Consider the following 18689-nt stretch of genomic DNA (forward strand, 5'->3'; position numbering starts at 1 on the left):
TTGTGAGCCACGGTGCACCCACATTATGGTTTATACATGATCTCGCTCCCTTTGAAGCCGGCAGATTTCAGAGCCCACTCTCGTCAGGAGAAGAGCCTTGCGCCAATTTAGCAGGCTGAGGGCCCGGAGCTCCAACATCTCAATCTAAAGGGGGTCACAGGGTGGCACAAGTGAGTGTCAGCAAGAGCTGTTTAATTGCCAATCTAGGCTTCTCCATGGTGTTTAAAGTATAATGACCCATCACTTAATTCTGAGAAGTCCTGGCCTTGCTGCTGAATAGAATGAATATCAAAGGGTGTTCTGGAACAGGGCAAGCTGTCTACATTCCCTATAACTGCCATAAGTATAATAGACCTATACTTCTGTCGCCCCATTACCACAATAATGTATTTAATTTGCTGTATATGCTTTTTAACTAAGCTACCTTTCATAAGGCCTACCTGGGGAATCGGCCGCCTCCCCCCTGCACCTCGAGCTCCTAACCTTTCCTCCCACGGTTCCCCCTGCCTTCCCTCCTCCCCCTGCCCGCCTATAAATCATCGACTAACCTCCTAATGATCATTCAATCGATAAGCTTAACCCCAATCCCTGTCCTCGACTGCTTCACCGCTTTTAACCTCTGGAATACGCCAAATAAACACGAAAAACAATCAGGTGTATCACAGAAACGCTGGTTTGGAGGGAGGATGAGGTGTGTGGGTTGTAAGCTTCTCAGAAGCAGTTCTCCTCCTGGGAGACTCCCTATTCGTTTCCAGGCTTTTGCAATGTTGTGAAGGCATTATTTAATGAACATAACCTTCATCTTCTGCCTAAGAATGAGACCACAGCATTTTCCCGCCTCACAAATACTGGAGAGGTTTTGCAATTGAGATGATCTATCACATATCGGAAACCCCTAAAACGGCATGACATCCATGGCATAATTAGAGTTTATTTTTCTTAACATATGTGATTATCTTAATGCAGTGATTCCAAATCATTCTTCGGTGCACAGGACAACAGGCCTCTTGGTCTATCTTTCTAACCTCTCTCTGGTCTTAGGTCCCTAGTTGGTTACAAAGATTGGGGGAAGAGACTGGGGGGCAGCATCCTTGCCATGTAATGCATACTAATTTAATTATGTGCCATCATCAAAATGGATTAGTTGTTGCAGTCCATCAGGAAAGTCTAAACCTCCACCGATTTAATTAACTTGCCCGAAAATCAGATGAACAGAAAATAAAACTATCATTAGGAGCAATTAGTGACTACTTAAATATGCTGCTGCCAACCAGTTTGTAAATAAACTAACAGTCACTGAAAAATTAGCCAGAATTAATTAGAGGGAGGAAAAGGATAACATGGGGATTAGCGAGATCTGGGCACATGTACGTGGGTGTATTATATATATTTATATGTGTAAAGATATCATAATCATAAACACAGAATTTTTGTGAAACCTTCAAGTATTCACACTATGAAGGCCAGTGTGGCAGTGACCAGCCACAGGCAGCTACGAGCACTTGAACAGTGGCCAGCAAGTTGAGATATGCTATGAGTGTAAAATACACATCAGATTTCAGAAACTAAGTACAAAATGGAAAGGAAAACCTCATTAGTAGCTGCTGCACAGTGGCCACGTGTCAGAATAACATTCTGACCATATTGGGCTGAATAAAGTATCACTAAAAATCATTCACCTGGATTTTTGTTTTAATCTTTAAAAAATGTTGCTAGCAAAAAAAAAAAAAAAAACCTTAAAATTCCATGTGGTGCACCTCACAGTTCTATTGGACAGTGCTGACACTAAAGTCTGAGCTCTGAAAAGACCAGTAAGCTTTTCTAAACTCATCTTTGTATAATACTAAAATGACTTCTAGCCTTCCCTTTCTTGCCCAACATAAGGCACGAGAATGGACACATTAAAAAGCTTCTGCATATCCTAACTGTCCCTTTCTGCCTTCTTCAATTCTTAAAAATTATCGCTCAATCGATTGACTCCAAAATTTGACCTTGAAAGTTTGATGGCATCTACTTTGGAGATCTGGGGCAATTTTTCAGTATTTTCTAGGAATAAAGCTTAATGCTGTGTCCATCTTACACCTCAGAACTGCATGAAGCAGCAGCCCCTGCAAGGTCTGATGACAGCCTAGAGCACTTTCTGGGAGGTCACTCAGGGGCTGGGCAGCAGGGCCCCGTTCCTGGAACTCACCTGGACATGGACGCGTTGACAGTCAGAGCTGTGGGGTAGGGGTGGCGGAATCCTCCTGTGGTGATTGGGTACACTGGCTGACCTTGCCTACAAGAGGGGGTACAAAGTGAGAGAGCTGCCAATGAGGGTGGGGGTGGGGAAAAGAAAAAGAAGAAAAAGGAAAAGTTCTCTCTGCACAGTAAGCTTTATTCTCATTTGATCAGAACAAAAATCTTGGGGATTGTACAGGAAGGATCAAAGGGAAGAAACACAGAACAATTTGAATGCCATAAATCTGATAGGAATGGCTAATTAAATTTTATAACCTCTGCTTATGTCAATAGAGACCCTCTCCCCAAGCTGAAACTAGGTGTTTTGTTGTAATAATTAAAGGCGAAGTCTCGCTTGCTTTAATGGAGCCATCACACTAATTGAGGGCTACACATCCAAAGGAAAACAATAATGAATGTAAATTTATACCAAAATAAAGTACAGTGAATCAAAGGACTTCAGTTGCGCTTTGGGCCTCTTTCGGTATTTAGATCTCGGTGAGAAAACATTAAATTAACAGAGCTTAATTTGTAGCCTTTTGTCAAATTAACAAGTGTTGACAAGAGTTACCGGGGGGAGAGTCCCCAAGAAGAATTGTGGGTAACCAATAGACAATCACACCTCATTACAATAATTAAAAAATACAGCAACATGCAAAATAGCATCTTCATGAAAGACACACAACTTTTTCTGACAGAGGGCTGTCTGAGTTGGCTATTCCTTTTTATCTAGCCTTCAGATAGCTCCCCATCAGTTGGATGGCCCATGTACCGAAGAAGCAATGGGACACAGCTCATGTCCATCCTCCCAAACAGAATGGAGGAAGAAAATACACCGGGATGTGTATGTGGGGGTGGGGGTGGGGGATTTACATAACTATTATGCAATACAACCTGTTTTTGAAGAAAAAGGGTAGAATTTGTTCAACTAGAGAAATAAAGGTAGAACTCGGAGTGGGGGAGGGGTGGGGAATCACTCCAAAGTTGCATCTTCTTTTGAAGCTATGAAAGGGTGTCTTCCCTAACACCCAAACTTGAGTGTTACCACTACCTATTCCTGTTAAGATTTAACAAATTGTTCTGTGTTTTTTAAAGAGTAGAGAGCACTCATAAACATGGAGAAATAGAGACACAGAAACACACAATTGCAAAACACATATTACATGCACATGCACACACACATACACATACTCTCTCACTTTAAGGGGACAGTTCCTGAGTGCTGCTGGAAAGTAAAACCCAGTGATGAGAGGGCAAACTATGGAAGGTGGTTTTGAGATCTGGGACCTGCCAGGAACTAGGGATGAGCCTCAGGAAGACCCCACCTACTAGAGTCAGGGTTCTTATCCAGCCACCCCAGCCTCTCCCCATAATTTAGGCGAAGCTCTCAACATGCAAAAGTTCTTAGAGATGCTGGTGAATAACATGGAGCTTCCCCCAGACACACCTTCTGCTGTCATGGTCAGCCTTGGAGTGTTGGCTGGGTGTGAGGGGCCCGGAGACCCCTGGATTTCAGGCTCAGCCTGTTCCTGCTCCTCTGTTGCCTCAGTCCAAAGGGACCCTGGCTGGGGTGGTCACCAGCGGAAAAGCCACGATGGGCATCACTGCACAGAGAGGCTCTCAGGACCTTCTGCAATTCCCAAAGAAGGTTTTTTTTTTAAATTATTATTCTTTCAATTGGGATAGCGTAAGGATCCCCTCCATCAGGCATCACCACCAGAGGGTTCCTGCCACTGAGTCGCCCACAGCCTGCCACTATGGTGCTTTTTCCCTCTTGGTTATCTCATAATTGTAGAGGACCTTTGTTCACAGAGGGCCACGTGGAGCCTTTGGGGACCACAGGTTCAGGATGCTAAGTAGCAACAACCTTAGCCCTGTATAATCCCTCTGAAAGGCTACTGATTTGTCTGCTCTTCCATGGGGCATTTCGGCAAGCTTCCTCCCCACCCACCACCCCCAGCCCTGTCTTTCCAGCACACCCACACATACACAGAATAAATAATGAGCATGCCCGTGTACAAAACAAAAAGGAAATTAAAAAATGGAACTCCTTACTGTGGTACTAACCATCCTAGCGGATGGGGGATTTGTCCTACGGTGCCGGGCGAAAGTGGGTAATACGGAGAGATGTCTGGAGGGTGCGGAGGCCGTGGGATTCCTGGGAGAAGAAACAGCATTTCAGGGATGAAGGAAAGAGAAAGTGGCAGAGGTGGGGTGGGCAGGATGGCGGGGCATCTCTTCTGAAACCTGCCAAGTCGGTGAGCTTCCTCGCCTTCTCCTTCCGCCCTGGTTTGAACACCTGCCTTATCTCGTTCTAGGTGGATGAGTATGGTGGGCAGATTCAGACAGTCTCTAAAAACGGCATCTTGGGTTTTTCCTGTCTCAGATATTTGGTGAATTCTAAAGGGCTTGGCACACAGTAGGTGATGAAACATATTCGTGCCCTTTGCCCGTGCAACTCGCCCCTCCACACTTGACTGTGTCTTGCCTGCAGGAGACTCACTCTACTGGTCACCAACACTCTTTCTAGTTATAGCTTTTGGAAAGGTGATCCTTTCTTCCCTCCAGAAATTTTAACTCTAGAAAGTTTCCACCTCAACTTAGGAGATAAGCTGTAGGAGAAACTCACCAAACACCATGGCATCTTCTCCAAGGCAGATCAGAAAGAACTGAACAGATGGGGATACTGGGGGCCTAGAGCCCCCAATCCTAAAACCCAGTTTTCTGAAAGACAGAGTCACCTGTGTGGATTAACTCCCCCATGTACTGCTGTATCTTGGGGACCAAGGCCCTCCATAAGGCCCACATGAGTGAATCCTGCAGGTCTGGCCACCACAGCGTATTGACCCCTGGCAGCACACCCCATGAGCAGTTCTTAGAAGGCAAGGGTGAGGGGAGCAACCGGGGCCAGAGGCTAAGCATGCTGCTGAAGGAGGCCCCGCGAGCAGCCCCACAGGACTAACACAGCCTGGAAGGGAATGAGTTGCACGTTCACGGGTGAAAACTATCTTTTAATTTTTTTTCCATTTCACTCAGGAAGCTTTTAATCTGTAAATTAAGTCTCCCCGGGTGACATTTTCATGCAGTCGTGGCTTTTTCTCTATTACAAAAACCATACCGATTAGCTGGGCTTGGGCCTTACACCCAGCCATTCGCACACTTGAAAGAATGTTCGCGGAGGAAAAGTAAACAGTCCGCAGACGTTAATCATATGTTTTACGATAACCATTTAAAAGCTATTCCCTGTACTGCCATTATTTAAATGAGACGTAGATGCTGCCATTCACTCCAGGAGCCCGGGGCCAGCTGGCGGTCTCCCCCAGCCATTCCAGGTCCCCCCTTGAGAACAGAGGGGCTCAGAGGCTGGGGAAAACCAGCTAATGTATGGCTTCACTCAGGGCCATGAAGGCAGTCCGCCTTGGCCCAGCACCTAGCAGGTCCTCGGACAAAGTGATGTAGACTGGCCATTCCAATCCTTCTGACGACCAGCTAGGTCGAGTGCCCTAGCCTGGGTCTGCCCAGCCTGGATGAAGCCTCCTGGCTGCTCCTCCAACAAGCACCCAGTGTAAAGGCTGAAGGTCGCTTTCTGCCTGATACCTTGTCGGTTGTTCGGTGATGCCAAGAAGAAATATTCCTGGGCTTTGGTTTTCCCATCTGTAAAATGGGTCTGATAATCCCCAGCATATGGCAGGGGAGGAAGAGGCTAAGTAAATCAGCAAAGAGAACGGGAGCCCGGACATGAGGCCTCCTGTGTCTATGCCACAATTTCTGGCCGAGTGGCAGGGTTCCTAAGGGAAACACAGCTCTCTCATTTATATTCCCAAGGAGGTAAGAAGGAGCCAAGGAGATGTCCCCAAGTAGGTCTGAGGCTCTGAGACTTAGAGGCCACTGAATGTCTCTCAGTTAGCTTGCTGACAGCCCCTCCGGGGACACTCTGCAAATTTTGAGTCCTAGGGGAGGAGGAGAAACCCACTTCCATTCCAGGCTCTGCCCCCTACCCCTCCAGCTTCCCTTCCAACACCCAGGAGAGGAACAGAAGCTCCTCCACTGCTACCCACCACCCCCAAAGCCCCCGCCCCTCCCCCGCATGTGGACCGGCAGCCCCAGGACCAGCCCTCTCCCTCCGCAGCCAAGTACAAGGCCTACCTGTTTTGGGGTCTACGTCAGCCGGTAAGTGTGGGGGTGGGTTTCCCGGGGTGAAGTGTTCGTTGCTGTACGTGATAAGAGGCGTGAGCGGGTGGACATGGTGAGGGTGCTGCACCACCGGTACTTTGTTCGACTGTGGGGAGGACAAGAACAGAGAAAAGACTCCACTGAGTCGGTTCCAGCTGCCAGGCCTACAGACCACAGGACTCGGGTCCCCCAACCCTCCAGCTCCCACCTTGATTTCCTAAGAGGTTCTCACTCCCAGCAGCCCAGTCCCTAATCATGCATCAAAGTCAACAGACAGCCCTGGGGTAAGTCCCTGGCAGCTCTGGCCTCCCCATGAGCCTGGCTTTTAAAGACCTTTCTCCACCCTCGCCCCCCCATTTATGAAGCCCAAGCACTTGCACCTGTCCCATTGGCAGGTAAAGTGGAAACAGTGGTTTCATCTCCTAGGCCTACTGCGTGCTTGTTTGTGGGGGGGCTCTCCTACACCAGGAGCCCACCCCAGCAACCTCCAGGAGGCAGGCAGGCGAGCTTCAAAGGGGTCAGGCTAGGAAAACCTACGGTTACAGGAATCGTGGCAGGGCCCACCTCCCACCCACCACCCTGGCCCTGAGCCCTCCCTGCCCCTTAAAACCAGCGGGCCCTCTGTAATCCTTTGCAGACAGCAAGGGTGAAAAGCCCCACTCAAGGTCTGGTTGGGAGCACGGACTTTACCAGAAAGCGCTAAGCTTCTAGGCAAGCGCCTGCATATTTTATGTAGATTACAGTGGGCCTGATTCATTAGAAATTTCATTAGGAAGTCATCGGGGAATGCTAATAAATTAACTCGATGATGATGAATTGGGCTAATAAAAGGTATGCATTTTAGAAACGGGCAGTTCTAGAAAACAAAGTACAGGCATTTTCATGTCTGAGAAAGCTGGAGAGATGGAGAGAAACTGGGAAAAAAAGGCATTTTAAAAGAATTTTTCTGGTTGCCATGAGCGGGTCTTTCCATACGATTCTCTTCGTTGTAACCCCCCCACCCCACTCTCAGCCTATCCCCCCAACCTCGAGTGCCATGCTGTAACTTAGCCCGGGGAGATCACAAAGAAAAAATTAAGCTGAAACACACGAACTACTGGGCCATTTACTGAAAGTAATCCAATTGCAAAAAACCCTATTCCCCATAGAGGATTTTCACTAAAATCCTACAACAGGGACATTTAACCAGATTAGGTACCAGCGAAGATAAAGAGGCGAGTATTAGATGATGAATGGATTAGAGTCAAGTTTCATTTCAGAATGTGTCTTCATTTCCTTTTATTACTTTTAGGGAGGCACAACTTGCATTAACATCAAGGAAAAGGAATTGCATGAAAAGAAAAGAAGGTTCCAGTGCTGCCCACTAGTGCCTCCCGAGTTCAGGGGCTGCCAGCAGTGAGTTCTTTGTTTTTCCTCTTGCCCTTTTTCTTCTTAATAGGTAAGGAAGGGGGATAATATGGAAAAAGCATTTCTTATCAGTTAATTATGGGGAAAGCATCTTTAAAGATGCTCCTAGCTTTCTGTGGGTGTGGTTGGCAAGGAAAACATGACCATCCTAGGCCCTCCAGAAGACCCTACGGGAAATGAAGTCAACATGACCAAGAGCCCTAGAGACAGACACTGGACACCCTGAGAGAGAGGCCAGCTAGCTGGGCACAGGAGCCTTGGGTTGTGGGTTTTGCAACCAAAGCAATGAAATTCAAAGCAGCAGAGCAGAGTGTGCCTAAGACCCAGGCTGCTCCTAGGTCAGAAGTCAGCAGGTCTAGACAAGGCCAAAGCCAGTGGCTGGGGGTGCTGCTGCCCATGGCCAGCGCCGGCGTCTTAGGGAACGTGCACTGAGGATTTGTTCAGTGGGCGTCTCTGAAAGTAACTGACAAATATGCTCCCACTGTGGGCTGGAGAGGGAAAAAGAGAATAAGGGAGAGGGACAGGGATTGGGGGATGGACACAGTCCGATGGAGCCCAGACCATGGAGACCCGGGAGAGGCAAGAAAAATGATGGTCGCTGCTTTCCAGGGTTTTGTTACTTGGCTGGAACAGTAACCACTGGAAAGAGAGCAAGCGGAGCAGCCCGGGGAAGAGGAGGGTCAGCTGAAGACTGGGAGGAACACAGGCAGCCACGCAGGAGGGAAGACGGTCGATTGGGGTTGGAGGACCGTGGGAGAGCGGGTACGCCATGGACGCAGATGGATGTGGGCAGGGAAACCCACAATTCTCCACCGGGGCCAAATGGAGCCTCTCACAGGGGGCTTCTCACAAACTGGAACCCCCAATCTTAGGACTTCTCCCAGGAGGAACCTGCTTCAGTAGACACGGGTTCAGGACCCGGGTCGTAGAGAGCTGACTCTTCTGTTCAGCCACGATCCCAGGCCAGAGATGATCGGGCAGTGGCAAGCACTGAGGTTAAGTGTCCTAAGCATGGATCCAGCCCTAGTTCTGAGAGGATCCAGCCAACGGCTTAGCATGGAGCCAACCCCATAAGTGGGATTTTATTATTGTTCGTTTCACTAGTAGGGAATAGCTACTTGGTGGCGTGGTTCTGCCTGCAGATGTAGGGAACACTTTTCTTATCCAGCAGTGGATGAAGAGCGCGTTCAGGCAACAGTGGACTCACCTGGCATGGGGCTCAGAAATGACTTCTCCCTCTGCCCCTCCCCTGATGGGGATTCCAACAAAAGCTGGGCACCTGTTCTAACTGCCGTCACCCCCACTATAACATATTACTGGGCCAGTGAGTGGTTTCCTGGTCAGTCAGAACTCTATAGTATGGGCTGGGGGTGGAGCAGGATTTGAGGTTTTGATTGCTGCCTGGATTTAGGAGAGGAGAAAAAAAGGGGGCCTCCCTGGGACGCGGTTCTCTTCCTGATTATGACGTGTGCCAGGCAGGTCCCTAGGAAACAGCACAGCCACACGCTACCCCAGTGACTGGCTCCTAAGCCAGAAGGGGGATGCAGTTGTACCTCCAGAATCCAGGGTCTAATTGCTACCCCCATCCGCCCAGCCTATATACCTGGATCCTTTTTAGGAAGGGAGACTGTTCTTCCAGAAAATTCCCCTGTCTCTCCTGCCTTGGAGTTCCCTGACTCCCACCTCCCCGCCCTTTTTATGTCACATCACACCCACTGCTAGAGCTGCTTATGTACCTTCCTTGGCCCTACTCTAGGACAAGGACAGTGTCTTCCAGAACTCTGTGTCCCCTGTCAAGCCTAGCTTGTGAGACAATGTCATAAATTACATAAGAACCTTCAAACTGCAACTCAAGTTTTAGGAGAAGAGAGGAAGAAAGCCAAGCTCACAGATTCATTTCAGTAAATGGCTGTGCTCCTTGAATACACAATCACTGTCCTTCAGAAACCATCAGTTTTATGATTTGTTGTAACGGTGCCCTGAGAACAAATTCGGGCCATCACCCGGCAACCAAGAGTGAGGACCATGAACTCAAGGGAGATGCAGGCTTATGTTCTACTGCACCAGTCTTCGTCAAACTCCCAGTGAGAACTGGGTCTGCCTCACAGGGCTGTGCCAGTTTAAAGAGCAGGCACAGCATCTGGCACCCAGCTAAGATGCAATGGGAAGAGGCTTGGGAAGAAGCTCCAGTGACTAACGATGAGCGCATGGAGGAGGTAAGGGGCTCACACTCCTCCAGTCAGCACGGGGGTAAGGGGAGGCCTCACTCCCCACTGCAGAGGACATTCGCGGGGCATGAGGGTGCGGACGCTTTGTGGCTGCTCTTTCTCAGTGCAGACCCTTGTTAAAAATGAGATAATAGATACATCTTATTATCTCTTTTGGGAAAAAAAAAATTCCTTTATATTCTGCTACTAGATGAGACCGCCCGGAAGAGTTGCAAGCTAAATAAGAATAGCTGGCGAGTCAGGGGGAAGGCTCGAAGGTAGGAACTGACGTAGGTGAAACACTGCAACCCAGATAGGAAGCGCCCCGGACTCTGCTCCGCTCTCCCAAGAGCCTCCTTCTTTAGCGCAGGCTTTCAGGACTGTATTCAGAACAGAACGTTCAGGTGTGAAAAATACCCTCCTTAGTGGAGAGACAAAGACGACCCCAGAAATGCATCCAGGAAATTTAAAGTAAAGCAACGCTCTGTACGGGAGTGCTGGTGGGATCAACAGCCTGAAATATTTCTCTCCCCCATTTATCTGTTTGTAGACAGAGCCCAGTGTTCAAGGCAAATACACGCAACATAAACCCAGATGCCTCTTAGGGAACTGCTTTATCTAAGTGTGAATTATGTCTTCAAAATTATCTAAGTATGAAATCGTGACCTCTCTCCAGTGACAGTGAACTGAGGTTTCATGCTCAGGGCGGTGATGGGCAGCAGCACTGAGAGCCCAAGTTGCTGGTATTTAACCGTTTAGAACATGAACACTAGGAATCTCTGAGCCACAAGAACAGTCAGTGGTCATGAAATAGTTGAGTTTTGTTCAGGGAGCTCCACTATCAGTGCCAGAGACTTGCCCCCCTGTGGAGGCACTCAGCACCCTTTGCCGAGATCACTGGGGGACAGGATAACAGGGAGACCAGCAAGGACCCTCTGCTCTTCCTGAAGCTCTGAAGGCAGCACCAGCACCGCTCACAGCTGCCTCCACACACCAAGCCCAGACAGCCCCAGGCTCTGCGCTGAGTGTGACATTCTTTATTCAGCCCTCAGTTCCATACAGCAGGTGAGGGATCTGGCCCAGGTGACAGGTGGGAAGGTGGTGGTGCCAGGCCCAACTCCACTGCCCACAGCTGTCTGCCAAGTCTGGAGCAGGAATGGGGTCCACTGCTGTGCTCATGGAGCGAGTTCGCCGAAGGTCTTACCAAGGAAATTCACCACCAAACCAATGGGCATCTGGAGTCTAGACCAGTTTCAACAATGTCCCCTACTACTCCAGCCTTCCCCCCTGCCCCCTCCGAAGCCGCTCAGGGCTCCCTGCCTCAGCTAGGACACCTTTGCCATAGGGCACTAAGTATTTTTAGCAAGGGTTTTTATAGCATGTGGCTGATCACAGAAAGCAAAGACAATTTAATGGGATGTTTCTGCTTCTCAAATACAGATATGAGCAATCTCAGGGCCCAGCTGGAATCTGATGATTGACACGTCACATGTGGTCAGTTTGGTGGACATGACACTCAAGAAAAAGTCAGCTAAAAAACTGAACCCATTAAATGAAGTAAATAATTATCTATTTAAAAACCATCAAAATCCTCACCTTGGCAGCGTTCGGACCTCATGCTTCCTACCTAGAGAAATGACTACGGCCCAAAGCTAAGTCTTCCCTGGGTTCTGTCTACGTGTTTCGAACACTAAATAGTTAAATTATAAAGAAAGGGTCCTCTAACAGTCCACAAAGAGCACAAAGCTTTCCCACTCCAAGTATTCACTGAGCATTCATCTGGGGGGGGGGGGGGGACACGACAGGAATGGGGGGGCATGCACCCCTGTGGCTGACCTCTGACCTCTTAGGAACCCCTTCATGCTAGTGTTCTGTAACTTGGTCCTGCCACCCTGGTGGCCAGGCGCCCACACACCCATCCTAACGCTGCTCATGATTTGGAAGCTGGCAAGTGAGAGATTGATTCCAGCGCTTCTAGATCTCCCAGCGAGCCCACCTCTCACCCCAACCCCTCAACCTTCTGTAACTGTAGGGAACCCAAAGGAATGAGAGCTTGGCATTCACCTCCAACCTATTAATCAACAGATGCTGAAAACAAATAGAGCCATTGCAAGCCCTGGCCTCCCCCCCGGCCCTCCTCTTCACCACTCCCCTATTGCTCTCCCTTTCTGCACAAGAAAAATGGGGCCAGAAAGTGCCTTTATGAGCCCAGCACAATAAAACAAAAGCGGCACAGAGGAGTATTTGTCAGCCTTTTGCCCCTCCTCGGGTGGATGTGGAAGGACTTTGGTGGTCTTAGATTACCAGCCCTCCCAGGGTCTGAAATCAGGCTGAGGAAGGGCTGCCGTTCACACCGGCTTTATACAAAGTAATGGGTTTATAGCTCATCTCTGCGCATTTTCCAGGGGCCACTCACGGTGGCTGCACCAAGGCCAATGGCGACTGACAGACGGTTACTAGCTGTTTCACGTCACTGGACCCACGAAGCCTGGGCCAGGAGGAGGGGCTGGGATGAGGGAGGGGCTGTTCCCACTCATCAACCACCCCTTGGTGACTCAACTAGACCTCCTTCTCTGGCTGTGAACCAGAGGGGGTGCAATGGTCAGCCAAAGCAACCCCCCCCCAACACCCACGATACCCACTTCCAACAGTCAGCAGCCACTCCAGCTGCTGAAATGACCCCAAGGAGATGCCCCCAGGGCCCAGCATCTGGTCTGCATGGACAGGCCCAGCCCAACTTGAACACCTTGCTGTCAGGTCCTAGAAACCTCCCAGAGACACAGCAAAGGAGGATGGAGGCGGGTTTCCACCCTTGGCCAAATGGGCTTCTGTGACTATTTTACCCTGGCCCTCTCCCCACACGGCAACCGGAAGCCTGGCCAGCCAGGCCTGTGGAGTGCGGTGCCCAGGTTCCTTTCATGGCTGAACGCTGCTCCTTTCTGTCTAAGGCCTTGCCCCCAGCTAATGGTGCTTTGTTCCCCTGGACAAGCCTTCCATTGAGAGCTGCAGCGCTGCTGCTGAAAATAAAAACTAAAGGAGGGGAGGCTTCAGAGAGTTCGAGTTTTGCTTGGAGATATGAGGTGGTTAAGAGCAAGGAGGTCTGCCTGGGAGCTGCAGAAAAGCAGCACCAGGCCAGCCACTGAGCAGTGGCCTCTATCACCTGGTCTGACTCCTACAGACTAGTCCGCCCACCAGGCTGCAAAGCTGCAGCTTCTGCCACCCATGGGAGTCTGATATTCAGGGTGCTGCTTATTTGTTTTGTAAATTAGCAGTGGCTGCCTTTCTCCCCCACCCCCTCCTCTCTGTAATCAAATCCACTTAGTAAGAAGAGGGAGAGAGAAGATTCTCCCTGCCGTGTACAAAATTCTGCCGACTCATACTTTCTCATGTGCTCACACAGGCATTAAAATCCTTCATTGCAGGGAAATGACTGAACAGGGCAGGCAGGGAGAGAAGAAATGTGCAGTCAATTTTCATCCAAATTCTCACACACACATGCATATACATAGAATTAATTCAAACCAGCCTAAGCCCTAGGCCTTCTTCAGCTTTGTGTTTTTTTTTTTTTTGGGGGGGGGGGAATCCTTCTATAATGTAACAACTCAGTTGGTAACACACCAACAGATCGCCAAGCATTAGGGATCCAGAGGACCAAATTCATCTCTTCTTAATAACCTTTTTTTAATCCCCTCCAAAGGTGGGGGGGGGGGGGCTGGGAGGGAGGCTGGAGGTGCCATGGTGGGGAGTGAGCACGCGAAGGGGGACGTTTAAACCTGAATATAAAGATGTGCCCCAGCTGCTGGGCTTTGTGATGCCGCAGTCCAGGCCCGACCCGAGAAAGCTGTGCTTTCACAGGCTCCTGAACAATGACTTCCAGTTAAGTTCATTAAACATAATTTATTTCCACTCATTCTCATTTATTTCCCAATAAAAAGAAGGCATCCCATTGTACTTTCCCCAACTAACCTTTAAAGCACTTGCAAGCTTACATCTCGGCCAGCCTGCCCCATCCAGGCTTGGCCCTGACCGCTGAGTTCCCAGGCTTTTCTCTCTGCCTGCCTCCCTCCAGGAGCATGCTACAGCATCGTGGAGGTCAGCGAGGGGGAGCTGCAGCAGGATCAACGAGGTCCCTTAATCCTCTACCAGGTCTCGGAGAGGACAGACCGGCCACTTCACCCCTAAGTAATTTCCAAGGAATCAGCAACCTCCACCCCCCTGCAAGATTGTTCTCCCCCACTTGAGTATTAAATGATCAGCGTTCACATAATCACTCTTGTTAAGTGTCCGAGTTTGCAGAGGGTTTTAAGAATTGGGTAAGAGGGTACAGATGTTTCTAGGAGAGCAGATTTTCCAAACGGAGCCAGGAATAAATCTAACCTATTCCAAATGAAGAAATCCAAAAGCTCAAATTCAAAACAACTTTTTAAAAATAATGATTTCCAGGCCACTCCGGCGCCCGCCCCCCGCCCGCAAACACAACAACCCCAAATCTAGGAATTCCTAAATGGAAAGGAAATCACCAATTTTGATTCAGAATAAATTTTAAGTTCATAATGGTTATTACATCCTGGGGATTTCAAGAAAGTAGTAGTGAACAAAATCCGATACCACCTTTCTAATTTATTTACCATGAACAGATGGATAAAAATGTCTTGTTTTCCTTCTCCACCCTGTGCCTCACTTTCCAATCTAGACCATATTTGAAATTCATGCCTGCCACATGCGTTCTGATAAGAGCTGGAGAAACAGCTGTTCCTTCCAAGCGCAGGTAAATTTCTCCTTAGCAAAGAACCCACAACCTGAGTGAGTGGAGGGATGACGTTTTGCTGCGGGGCCAACAGCTACAAATGCCCAAGCTCTGGACTCTTTCGGCAGTAGTTCAGCAAAGACAGGCTGAACGGCAGGCAGACGCCAAGGAGGACCAGCACGGTTCTGCTCTCTTTGGCCGTGAGAATGTCCCAAACCAGACATGGGAGTCACAGCCCCACGTGTAAAGGCCATGGGCAGGGAAGGAGGCAAAGCAAGAAGCAGTGTCTTCCCTGCAAGCTGGCGAGCTGGAAGCTCAAGGTAACGTGGGAATGGACCCAGGCAAAGTTCAATTATAAAAAAATACCTTCCAATGTGTGCAGAAGCATGTAATCTGGAGGCATGTCAGGGTTTCATCACATTGCAAAATATTGCAGCAGGAAAGAATTCCATGACATAGCTGGGCCAGTCCCCCCCACCCCCATCACCCTAAACCACAAAGGGGAGGCTTCCCTAAGAAGGTAAGGTTGCAGGCTCTGTTGCTTCTCGAAAATGCCGATGCAGCAGCCTGTTGTGACAATACAAACATCATAATATCTGTATCATTGCAGTCGGGAACTGACCCTTTCAAAGCGACCCCCTTCTCATAGGACGTGGGCAACGTTGGCGTCCCCGCCAGTGGAGCAGCAGGCCTGCTGTGCAGTAACCCAAATGATTTGACTACACAAAGGTCTGGAACCCTCTTAGAAATCTCAACACGGGGAGACGGTGCTGGGCAGGAGATGTGAGGGCACACAACTCACACATCCGTCATGCCGGCTTGCCCTCGCTTCCCACAATTCTTAAGAGTTTACACAACTGAAGTAGAAAGTAGAAAGGGGCCAGGAAGGAAAAGCAAGACCTCCATCTGCCGTTCCTGTGGGCTCCAGGAGAGAACCACCTCCCGCTTGGTGTTCTCACCCGACGCAGGCGATTCATTCATGACTCTGAAAACGCAAGGACACTGAAGAGTCTGTCATCTATTTCATTCCTCCGGGTCCCCCACCCCCCAAAAAAAAATAGATCTAAGAGCCTATCACCCACTACAGAAGTTCTGTTTGGCTGTTCAACAACAAAAGAAAAGTAATAATAAAGAGAATTAGGGACTCGCCTCCGAACTCAAATAAATTCCCCTCCAGTGGGTGACAAAGGGTTGAAGTCACTAGTCGAATAGAGTAAAATGTATCCTGAGGGCCCCCAAACTGGTATTGCAAACGGGCCTTCCTCCCGGTCACCCACGGCATCTCGCCCGTCAACTCGGCCTCCAAAACACATTTTCTGTTGCATTTAGAAAATACCAACACCACAAGTGAGACTGCCACCCTGAAAGGCCAGCATCTAAATTTGGAAATTGAAGTAAATACAACTAAAGACAGAGCCCCGGAAAGTTAGCATTAAATCTGAAAGGAGAATGCACAGTTTACACAAGCCTGCTACTGTAAAAACCCGATCACTCAAAACTGTTTCAAGCTTTGCAAATATGTTCCTCTCTGAGGCAATGTCATCGTTCCTTCTCTTTCTTCCAAAGCAGCCCACCCTGGTGGGTGAAGGGGAAAAATATATCTGTTAGAAGAAATCCCAACCCCCAACACCCATTTTCCCAGATTCCAGCTCTCCCCAACTTAGGGAGTTGGGTCCGCTTGGCTATTTAACCCTAAGGATTGTGAGGGAAGTTAAACTTTCTCGTCTCCCCTCTCCATCTCTTTTTTAACCCCTTCCCTGCCCTCCCCCCCAAAACTGCTAAGAAAAATACATAATGAAAGGGCACAGCTTGAGTTGGCCGTTTATTCTCGATTTTTGGGGTTTTTTTTCCCCTTCCCACTGACTAATTTTTTTTTCAAAAAAAAAAAGCAGGGGTTCCAACGGTCAAGCCCATAAGCAAGGACACACACACGCGCGCGCGCACACACACACGCGTGCACACGCACCCCCCACTACTCACCCAGCAATTCAAATTGAGGTGCCAACCGCCCAACTGCTGGACGAGAGAGAACCCGGGGGCCACTGCGCCTCCCTTACCACTCACATCTTCCATCCCCACTAAGATTGTGTCCCTGGGGTACATAACAGCTTTGCTTTTCTTTCTCTCCACCTCAAAAAAAACAAAAAAACAAAAAAACAAAAAAACTTTCTCTGTACCTTCAAGACGGGCCTGGCCCGGCTTTATTCCGCCTCCCTTACTGCTCTTCTCACTTTTCCGCTTCCTCCCAGCTTCCCCTCCCTTTATATCTTTCACTGAAAGAGCTGAAAAAAGGCATCTTAAGAGATGGAGATATCTGGCTCCAAATTCCTGCCCTGCTAGCCTCAAGAAATGCTCCACGTTCCCACTCTCAGTGACCGTAATTATTCTGCTCATTCCTCGCCTTTCACGCTCATCCCTCAAAAATCAAAACAAAAAATTAAAACGTAATAATCTAATTCAACTAGTAGCAGATTAAATTTTAAAAAATTGTTTCAATTAAAATCAAAAACAAACACCCCCCTCCCCCTTCTAGTTTCTAATCTTTTCCACTACAAAATCCGTGAAGGAAGGGGAAGGCCCAATTCCCAGCCAGCTCGGGGCACCTACACCAGGTCCCCTCCCTCACCGTTACCTTGGGCGGCAGGGACCGCGCTACCGCTAAGAGTAGCTAAGGACTGACGGTCAGCCATGAGGGAAATGATCAACCGTGTGCGGCAGGCACTTTATCTGCAAGATTGTCAAATCCCTCAAAACAAGTTTCTTAGGGAGAGGGCTGCGGTGGTGAGGGGGAGGGCGGAGGAAAGTATATTTTCTTGTCACAGTGACACAGGAGTGACACTTGGAGGGCCTCGCCTGCCACACGCACACACACCCTCGTCACCATCCAGGGGACCAGGCTGTGCCTGCCAGGCTGCCGGCTGGCCTCTGTGGACGCAGGAGGAGCCGGCGGCTGCCTGTGCTCAGGCATTCCAGGAGTAGGAATGCAAACTTGCTTTGTGATTGTTGAGTTTTGTGAGGTTTTCCCAGAAAGAGAAAAGAGAGAGAGAGAGAAAACTCACAGAGAAAAGGCAAAAGACTGCAAAAGATTGCAAAAGCTACGCCTGAACCCCACACACCCGACTTACTTTTCCTGGGGCTCTCATAGGATCCAGGGCCGGGTACATTTGCGTGGGTTTAACTTAATTGGAGTTGAGAGACTCAGACACGGCGGCCGAAGTGGCCCTCTTTTACATGAGGGAGGGGAGGGTGGGGGGGCAGCCGTGCCAAGGAGGGGGTTACAATCAGCAGAAAGTTGCAGGGGATAAAACTTGCCCAGAACGTCTTTCTGGTCCTCTCCCGCCCTGAGTCTTACAGTCATTCCACCCTCTTCAGAAGCAAGCAGGCAGCTGGGACTGGCGAGCAGGTACCCAACTCCCCCGCAGCCCCCAGGGATCCTGGACCTGTCTTGCTTAAAGCAAGACCAGTGGCAAAGATCCGGCTTCTTCTGGCGGCAGGACACCTACATGGGGGATGGCTTTCATTTGCCGAACAGGTTGTCCAGCTGTTTATCTCCAAACCTACAGGACTGTTTTTCTGATGTTGGTCTTTAAGCAATCTGTTAATACACTGGACAAGTTAATAACCCTCGACACCACCCTCTTCACCCCCCCTCGCCCAAAAAAAAAAAAAAAAAAAAACCCACAAAAACCCAAAACAAGTCTGGAACGGCTTAAAGACAACCAAAAAAAGTGAGAATTTTTTCATTTTCTGCCTTTCTTCTTTTTAAAAATTCTGCTCCGTGGCCCTTTTTCGGGACTTATCCGGCCTTCCTGTGTAAGTGTCAGGCAGCAACCTTTAAGGTCCTTAATACCAAAACAAAACCCTGCCATTTTCCCTTTACATGGTGGGAACAAAAGCAATGAGCCTCCAGTTTGACAAGTAAAAAGCCCCAACCA

The 18689-nt window shown here is 49.0% G+C and overlaps 1 protein-coding gene across 30 annotated transcripts in view; it reads right to left on the reverse strand.

The window, feature by feature from the left end:
• Nucleotides 1-18689, reverse strand: part of TCF7L2 (transcription factor 7 like 2) — a gene marked incomplete at its 3' end in the record, with an annotated part of 191869 nt that overhangs the window by 16104 nt on the left and 157076 nt on the right. For 20 of the 30 annotated variants that reach the window (XM_084245743.1, XM_084245742.1, XM_084245740.1 and 17 more), the window contains 3 exons: nucleotides 6367-6499; nucleotides 4276-4378; nucleotides 2192-2278 (listed from right to left, as the gene is read on the reverse strand). In XM_084245743.1, coding sequence (XP_084101869.1) covers nucleotides 2192-2278; nucleotides 4276-4378; nucleotides 6367-6499 — 323 coding nt within the window. Of the gene's footprint in view, nucleotides 1-2191; nucleotides 2279-4275; nucleotides 4379-6366; nucleotides 6500-16734; nucleotides 17005-18689 lie in introns of those variants that run through there. The other 10 variants (XM_084245715.1, XM_084245741.1, XM_084245725.1 and 7 more) reach the window with 2 other exon arrangements.

This window comes from Talpa europaea (genome assembly GCF_964194135.1).
Source record: "Talpa europaea genome assembly, chromosome: 10".
Taxonomy (NCBI): domain Eukaryota; kingdom Metazoa; phylum Chordata; class Mammalia; order Eulipotyphla; family Talpidae; genus Talpa; species Talpa europaea.